This window comes from Sparus aurata, chromosome 12 (genome assembly GCF_900880675.1).
Source record: "Sparus aurata chromosome 12, fSpaAur1.1, whole genome shotgun sequence".
Classification (NCBI taxonomy): domain Eukaryota; kingdom Metazoa; phylum Chordata; class Actinopteri; order Spariformes; family Sparidae; genus Sparus; species Sparus aurata.
In genome coordinates this window covers 27508722-27517581 of record NC_044198.1, presented here as the reverse complement: position 1 = coordinate 27517581, position 8860 = coordinate 27508722, and the positions used below count along the sequence as shown (strand labels likewise).

The window sequence follows — 8860 nt, the reverse complement described above, 5'->3', positions numbered from 1 at the left end:
TAAAATGTGAAGCAGCTGTGAAGCTGCGAACGTGACATAGATTTTTTTTATTGATTTAATAATTTTATATGATATGTTTGTTCAAATACAAGTGATTTATTTACAGTTTCAATAATATAAATTATGTTTACTGTAAAGTGACACCGTGTTGCGGCGTAGCGATGACGTATTTTGTAGCTAACCCGGAAGTCGCATCGCCTTGATTTTTTAAATTGTATTTTGGATTATTGCTGAAAATAATCTGTGACAAACACAAGTTTATGATACTTACAGATGAACACCACTTAGTTTAACACACAGAAAAGCTTCATAATAAAACTTTGGGATATTTAATGATTTTTAATGTTGTAGAACAAAACTTATATTATCTTCAGCCTTTGGTAACAAAAGACTATTTCCAATATTTAATTGAAAACCAATAAAAAAAACAAAGACTTTAAGAAGAAGGAACCAGATGTGCAAAAACACTTACTGATTTCCAGAGTTTAAAGGTTCAGTTTGTCAGAAAAGTTGATTTTTGAGTTTCATTCCCAGCTCATCATCTGAGAAGTTGGTACTGAGACTGGAAATGGACAGACAGGAGGCTGGTGGATATTGGCCAATTAGTCTATTTGATGGACGAACACAAGGTTCAAGGTAGACTTATTAATCATCTTTACAAAACTAGGTTTCAAAAACAAAACAAGGTTTGAGTCCTTTTATGCTGCGTTCACAGAAATAGCTGCATAACAGGCAAGAAAAGCTAGAAAAGTTTCTCATCATACGCACCATGTGAGCTCTTTGGACTGAATAGACGCCATATTTGTTTTTGGGATCTTTCTCTTAGAAACTCTTTGGTTTCTGCTATAATTATATGTTTTCATTTTCATTTTAATGTATTCTTTTTTATGTTACCTGTTAGCTAGGTTTTGTAGTTTTTAGAAAATGTTAATGAAACAGGAAGGAATTGTGCAGTTGTTAAAGACTGTTTTCAGCAGCAGATTTATCGACATTTGGTGCTCTGGTGAGTATTTGGATTACAGGATGGTGTTGGAACTATTGAGTCAAATAAAAATACAGGGTCATTTTTATAAAACTCACTCAAGAATCTGCTTACCTGCCCAGGATCATTAAAAATCTCGACAAATCCGACAATATCTTTAGAATAATAAGGAATGGGAAAAGCTACGAGGGGAACGAACAAAGGAAATGAAGAAAGGAATTATTTAGAGTTTCTGTAGAACATTGCAACATCATAAGAGTAAAGATTTCAAAACTAAAAGAAGGTTAGATTAAAGATTAAACTTTAACCAGTCAATTCAGTTAATTCAACAGTTAATTCAGGACTCCGGTCATAATGGCTGAATAAGGAAAAACAAGGAAACCTCTCCTGTGTCTCTGCAGGGGCACTAAGAAGATGTGAAAAAAGGAAAGTCTTGGATGTAAAATTAAACCTTGACCCAAAATGATTTATCATAGCAGTGAAAAGGCAAATTAATTACTAAAAACAAACAGACTATTACAGTCCAGTGTTGCAGCCACAACCCCCAAACACAAAACAATGACAGCATGAGGAGAACGAGGTGTCGTTATAGAAACAGAGACAGCTGAAATCAGATACTCTCAGATACGACGTGTCAAACACAAAGAGCTGCAGCTACAGACAGAAAACTGTTATTTGCAATCTGCTTTTTTCTGTCTTTTTAAAAAAAAAAATATCTGTTTAGTATTCGTACATTTATTTTTGTTGTTATTTCAGTGTTGTTGTCGTTGTTTTATATCTGGGTCATTGGTTCCTCTCACATATCTGTAATCCATTTCATATGTAGAGCTACAGACTGAAACACAATGTTTGTTTATAATAATAAGTAAAATCTTGTTGTTTAAATAAAAGTATAATAAACAATTGAAAATAGTCTTTCTTTTATATTCGTACATTACATTATTTGTATTAGTGCACTGTGCAGTCAACTTCCTCACACAGTTCTCTTCATATCTTGCTGACACAGCCTTCCTGTGTGTCTAATTTTAACACTTCAGATAAATGCAAACGTGACTGTGTGTTTCACAAAGTACACGTCAATCAGCTCTGTGTTTCTTATAGGGCCTGGTCACCTCTCTCATTTCAGTTTAATCAAAGTAGATATGCCTGTAAGTAGAAAGCAGATAACGTTGACTAAATAATACACCGGCTCCTTTTTTTCTTGTCAGTAAAACTACTGTACATGGCTGCAAATACTAAAAGGGGAAAGCAGGGCAAGGCAAGTTTATTTGTGTAGCACAATTCAGACACAAGACAACTCAAAGTGCTTTACAGGCGCACACAAATTACAAAAAAAGACATGAAAAATTCATTTAAAAGACATTAAAAATATCCCATATTGAGGTTACCGAGTGCTGTCATTTGGAAAAATAACGAGAACATTTGGCACAATATTTACAGAGTATCAGAACGGCAGCTAAATTGAACCTATAGGGGCAGACATAACCGAAAGTGAAACTTAAGGATGTCTGCCCCCATAGGTTCCCTTTAGCTGGCGTCCTGATATCTGGTCAATATTGTACAAAAAATTCACGTTATTTCTCCTACTGACAGCACTCGGTGCATTTTGATAGCTAAACTAAAGTCCTGTAGTCCAGCTGAGCAACAGTGAGCCGCAGAACAAATTCACTGTAAACCTGTAAATAAGTTGGTCTAGAAGTCAGTGGGTTTTTGGATTAAATGCCTGAAATAAGGTCTGTGGTTCACATAAGCTAAAGATATTTTTACGTGTTTTCTAGGACATACGGTACGTCAGTAGTATAAAGTAAAAAGTATTTATGTGTCTGAAAAAGGTGATTGCTAGCATGTGGCTATAGACTATCGAGCTTGTCGGGGACATTCAGCATCATCACACTGAAAACTAAAGTTACAAACTAAGTACTGCCTGATAGAATCAACTGTAAAGCATAATTACTTTTCTGCGCAAAACTTCAAATTAAATTTGCCAAATTAAGAGCAATCATTGAAGTCAGAGGTTTCTCCAAACTTCCCTGTTTACACCTACACATGAAAGTGATTTTCACAAACTCATAGTTGGAGGATAAGCTTTTATAAACGGTCTCTTGATAATGCTGTTGATACAATGTCTATTTTTTCATTTTGAGTTGAAATACATTTATTTATATTTTTGTGTCACTGTCTCTAAAATTCCTCTCAGTCTACAGCTGTTTTCTCCGTTACTAAGTTTCATATGTTTCTTCTGGAAAGGATTTAATTTTTACACTCTATTTGATATACCTAACCTGGATAATCCCGCGGTATAACAGGTTTAACAAGGTGTTATTCTTTTTCAATAGCCTCATTCACACTGCCGTTTGAACGTGGGGATCCTGCCGGCCACGCGTATCGAGGGTGTCAATCGTACAGTCTGATAACCAGCATGGCGCCGTGCAAGTAGCGTCAAGCAGTAGTGGTCCGTCTTGTTTCAACGTCTTGTCTTGTCAACGTCCATCTGATTAAGATCTACGTCACTGCACTGTTCAGATACTTTTACTTTTTATCTTTTGGTTGGTTGTTTGCTGTAACTGTGAGGGACAATAAAAACCTGAACCTGAACACAGGTCCTTCACTCAACAAAACAAAGACAAATGTCCCACAACTCAACGTTACAGGACCAAACAAAAGTAACGTAGTAACTGTAACTGTAACTGTCTTTGGAAACTTATATGAGGAAAATAATAACGCAGTTGTATTTGGAGAAGCATCTGTCCTCCTGTCTGTCCTCCTGTCTGTCCTCCTGTCTGTCCTCTCGACTCTTCCCTCACATTTCTGCACGAAAAACAGCGTCTGTCATCAGCAAAAAACTTTAACTCACTCAAGTGGTTGTGTTGATATAAATCACAGCGACCGGAGGCGGAGATGCTTCGCTCTGTGTGAATGACCAACGATGGAGAACTGACATATCTCAGCACTTGGCTAAAAGTAATAAGTGATTAAAATGCAGAAAAAGATGCTTGAGGTGATTTATAATGATTAAATTCCCAGTGAAGTTTAATGTTTTAGTGCACTGATATCGTCAAGTTTATTGTTAAGCTGTAAAAAATGTTGGTACTGTTACATATTTTGTATCTCTAACACAAGATTTTGGATATCCTCATATGACATAGGTGTTTTTTTCTTGGATTAACAGGCTCATTACAGTCAAGTGATATAATATTCATAACATACCAGACTGCTACCCGTTCTTGTCTCCATCCACTAAGTCATACACATTACTGATTATTACTGTGCTCATTGTGGTCATATTTTATTAAAGTACCAATAGTCATCCCTCAAGATTAATTGAAAATCACTCTGCTTTTCCTAAAGATACAAAGGTTTATTCGTCAAATGCAACTGTACAAATACAGCAGCAGTAAAATTAAATTGCATCTTCTCCGTAGACTGTGCATAAAATTAGTGCAACAAGAAACTAGAAATTTAAATGAGAAAATATACTGAAAAAGAGAATAGAATACCAGACTTAAATTGAAGTAAAAAAAATACATATACATACAAGAATTAGATATAACAAAGTAATTACAGGAAAAGAAGAAGTAGACTGTGTGCAAAGTAGCAGGGTGTGTGCTGAGTGTGTGTTATGTGGTGTATGAGAATTTATTGTCCGAGTGGCCTGAGGGGAAGAAGCTGAGGGGAAGTCCTGGCCATGACACTGTGTAGGTGCTTCACAAACAGCTCATGGTTGGGGTGGTGAATGTCCATCATTATCCTGGTCGCTCTGGACCTGCACCGCCTGGTGTAAATGTCCTGAATGCAGGGCAATGCAGTTCTTGTGATGCCCTCAACATCTGATCACTCTGTGGAGAGATTTCCAGTCCTGGGTGCTGCAGTTGCCGTACCAGGCGGCGATGCTTCCAGAGAAGAAGGTTTTCTGCAGACCTGTGGGGATCTTAAATGTCCTCGGACTTCTGAGGTGATACAGGTGCTGCCCAGCCTTCTTCACCAGTGAGGTGATGTGGGTTGTCCATGCTAGGTCCTCAGAGATATGAACTCCGAGGTACCTATAGCTGCCCACCTTCTCCACCCTGTAGAATCTACGGGGTGGAGAAGGTGGGCAGCTATAGGTACCTCAGAAAGGTCCCATTACGCACCAGGTCCTATTACGCACCAGTAAAGATCTACGTAGATCTTTACTGGTGCGTAATGGGACCTTTGCGTCTCCCTCCTGAAATCTACCACCATCTCCTCGGTATTGGTGATGTTCAGGTCCAGGTTGTTGGTCTTGCACCATGATGCCAGCAACTCCACCTCTTCCAAATAGGCCGTCTCCATGTTGTTGGGGATCAGGCCAATCACCACTGTGTCATCTGCAAAATTTCACGATGGTGTTGGTGCTGTGTGTGGCTGTACTATCATGGGTGTACAGGAAGTAGGGCAGGAGGCTCAGGAAGCAGAATTGGGGAGGGGCCGGTGTTGAGGGTGCGGGTGCTGGAGGTGCAATTTCCAATCGTCACCACTGAAGATCACCTCATCACCTCTGACTGGCAGACCACAGGTGGTGAAGATTGGACCAGTCTGAGGGGAACTATGGTGTTAAACGCCGAGCTCCTCTTGCCGATGTCCAGAAGGGAGAGGGTGGAATGGAGTCTCTCAAAGCACTTCATCACCACAGATGTGCTACAGGGGGATAGCCATTTTAGCAGGCTGGGTTGGTCTTCTTGGGTACAGGGACGATAGTGGACAACTGTGGGGACGATTAAGTGGGCCAAAGACAGGCGGAAGATAGAGGTGAACACCAGAACTAGCTGGTCAGCACACCTTCCCAGGGATGCCGTCTGGGCCAGCTGCTTTTCTGCAGTTCCCTCCTCTGAGAGCTCATCTGACATCCTGCTCTGAGAGGGAGAGGGGGCGGTCCTCCCTGGTAGAGTCGCCCATGCTAGCCATGATGCTAGCGATGCTAACGCTGCTGTTCTTGGAGCGAGCGTAGAAAGAGTTTAAATCCTCCACCGGTGAGAGTTCCACGACTGCTGGGGTGTTAGTTACTCCTCTGTAGTCCGTGATCGTCCAAAGTCCTTGAGCACTTGTTCTTGTATATTCGTGAGGAGCAGGGTCAGTTTTACACGCCTGAACGTATTCAACTTTTTTTTCTTAACTGAAGAATTTCTTCTTCAATTAAAGTTGGTTAACCAGAGCACCTGGAGAAAACCGTAATAATTCAACTTTTTTTACTTAACTGAAGAATTTCTTCTTCAATTAAAGTTGGTAAACCAGAGCACCCGGAGAAAACCAGTGGTAGCTCAGGGAGAACGAGTGCGTGTGTTTTAGTCGATCTCAGTTCCTGAGCTTGTATCTGCTGGAAGATTCTAAACAATTACGAGCTTTTCCAGCTGAGACTTAGATGAGCTTTCGTTTTACTCTGACTCTTGATCCTTTTCCTGCAGCATCTTTTTGAGACCCTTTGTGGCCTGAACGAGGGATGACTTTTTCCTCCTGCCACTCCACCTGATGTCTGATGGATCTTTCCAAACGATCCTTTTCCTGCTGTTGCGCATCCTGCACAGTCTTCATTTCATCTTCTCTGCCCCGAATGAGAGATGTCTTTACCTTCTGCCACTGCATGATATGGATGTCCAACTTTTGCTGGACTTCATTCAAAGCAGCCACGAGTTCATTGTTCTCGTGTTTCTGCTGGTCCAGCTGAACCTCATGGCGAGTCCTGGATTCCTCCATCTGTTCCAGCAGGGAGGTTTTCTCCTGCTGCCAGCAGAGGTACTCCCTGTGCTCCTCAAGCTGGGCTTGATGGGAAGCCTGAGATCTTTCAGTCTTCTTGAAGCCTTGTGTGGCCTGAATGAGGGATGTCCTCTCCTCCTGCAACTCCACCTGCTGACTCTCCATCTGCTGTTCAGCAGTCCTCAGAGCAGCCAGGACGATGCGTTTCTCATACCTCTGCTCGTCCAGCTGATACTCATAGACAGCTCTGGATTCCTCCATCCCCTTCAGCAGGGAGGTTTTCTCTTGCTGCCAGCAGAACTGCTCAGCCTGAAGCAGATCCTCTGCCTTTTCAAGGGCAGATGCGATCTTTGTGATCTCCTCTCTGTGCTCCTCAAGCTGGGCTTGATGGGAAGCCAGATATCTTTCCAAAGTCTCCTTTACTTCTTGTTGCATTTCCTGCACAGTCTTCTTGAAGCCTTCCCTGGCATGAATGAGGGATGTCCTCTCCTCCTGCAACTCCGCCTGCTGACTCTCCATCTTCTGTTCAGCAGTCCTCAGAGCAGCCACGAGGATGCTGTTCTCATACCTCTGCTCGTCCAGCTGATACTCATAGACAGCTCTGGATTCCTCCATCCCCTTCAGCAGGGAGGTCTTCTCTTGCTGCCAGCAGAACTGCTCAGCCTGAAGCAGATCCTCTGCCTTTTCAAGGGCAGATGCGATCTTTGTGGTCTCCTCTCTGTGCTCCTCAAGCTGGGCTTGATGGGAAGCCTGAGTTCTTTCCAAAGTATTCTTAGCCTCGTCCTCCATCACTGCCAGCCTTTCCTGCAGCTTTTGACCTTGAGCCCTCTCAAATACAAGATTGGCCTCCAGCCATTCAGCTTTTGTGCGATCCTCAAGCGCTGCTCTTTCTGTCTCAGCAAGTTTCACCTTCAGGTTTTGAGTAGTTGTCTCAGTGTTGTGATCAGCGAGTGCACGCAGCTGCTTTTCAGCATGGATTTTTAATTTCAAATCCTCCACGTCCTTTTTAAGGCCTGCATTCTCAGCCTTTACTTTGTCCGAACTGATCTGAACATCCTTGGTGTTGGCAATCTTCCGCTCAAACTTCCTAAGTGTTTCAGAGACCATTTGGAGCTGTTGTGTCAGGTCCTCGACCTCCTCTGAATCCAGAGTCCTAACCTCATTCATCTCCTGCGATGTGTCTTGAGAGGACTTGCTGGGAGAAGTCTGCTCTTCAGGTTCATTGCAGTTCAAGTGTCCATCTTGGGAAAATAAAACATCTGAAGGTTCAGCCTCCTCCGAGTTGTTTTCCATGTCTTCAGCTCTCTGTCTTCTCTTGCCCTCAGAACGATCTCTGCTCTCGCACTTTTCTCCTTTCTTAGACTTCGTGCTTATTTCCTCCCTTTGACCTCCTCTGTTATTCTATGTACGTTGCACTGAGAGAAATAACTATGTGTGTCTGTTCTCAACTGGCATCTGGACAGAAATGACAGATAAAAAGTCGTATCTTCCACATATAACGTTCCAACATTCTAGAATGTCTATGACATCACTGTATCTTTGATATATTTGCTTTGACCTTTCTTTGATCTTCTTCATGTATAGCAACAGCTACTGTTGATAGTGTAGCAATGGAAACACCAGTTAGTTACGGTTGCTATAGCAACAATAACAATGTTTGATGTTCTACAAAAAAGTCAATACTCAATACAAATCAACTGAAAGTCGACTGGCGGAGACCAGAGTGACGTCATGTTGTTTGAATATATGAATGAAATGATTCCAATAAAATGAACTCGAGTATAAGAAGTTCTTTTCTGGCAATTAATGTACTTAAGTAAAAATAAAATTATACCTACATGATTGTATACTGTATACTAAGGGTCAACTAATTATTGGATCCGATATTAAAGGGGCACGCTGTAGTTTTGAGGAAGAAATGTTAACTTTTAATTATAAGCTGCTGTAAATGTTTCTGTTTTTCAATCTGGTATTTATCTATTAATTTGTTTAAATGCTTTATACCACAAACTAGGGGTTTTAATGATACATCAATCCTGATCAATATATCGATTCAGTGACTCATAGACAGCTTCACTTCCTGCCAATTGCATTGACACAAAGTGAAAACATCAATTCACATCGCCGCCGTCGTTAAGATGAGCCTTTATTTTGAAATTCTCATGGCAC

At 41.2% G+C, this 8860-nt stretch overlaps 1 protein-coding gene across 1 annotated transcript; it reads right to left on the bottom strand.

Annotated features, from left to right (window-relative positions):
• Positions 1-4319: 4319 nt before the first annotated feature.
• LOC115592911 (putative uncharacterized protein MYH16) lies at positions 4320-8171 on the bottom strand. Its single transcript, XM_030436171.1, has one exon. The coding sequence runs from the start codon at positions 7982-7984 to the stop codon at positions 6356-6358; it is 1629 nt and encodes a 542-aa protein (XP_030292031.1). The 5' UTR covers positions 7985-8171; the 3' UTR covers positions 4320-6355.
• Between the last annotated feature and the right edge of the window lie 689 nt (positions 8172-8860).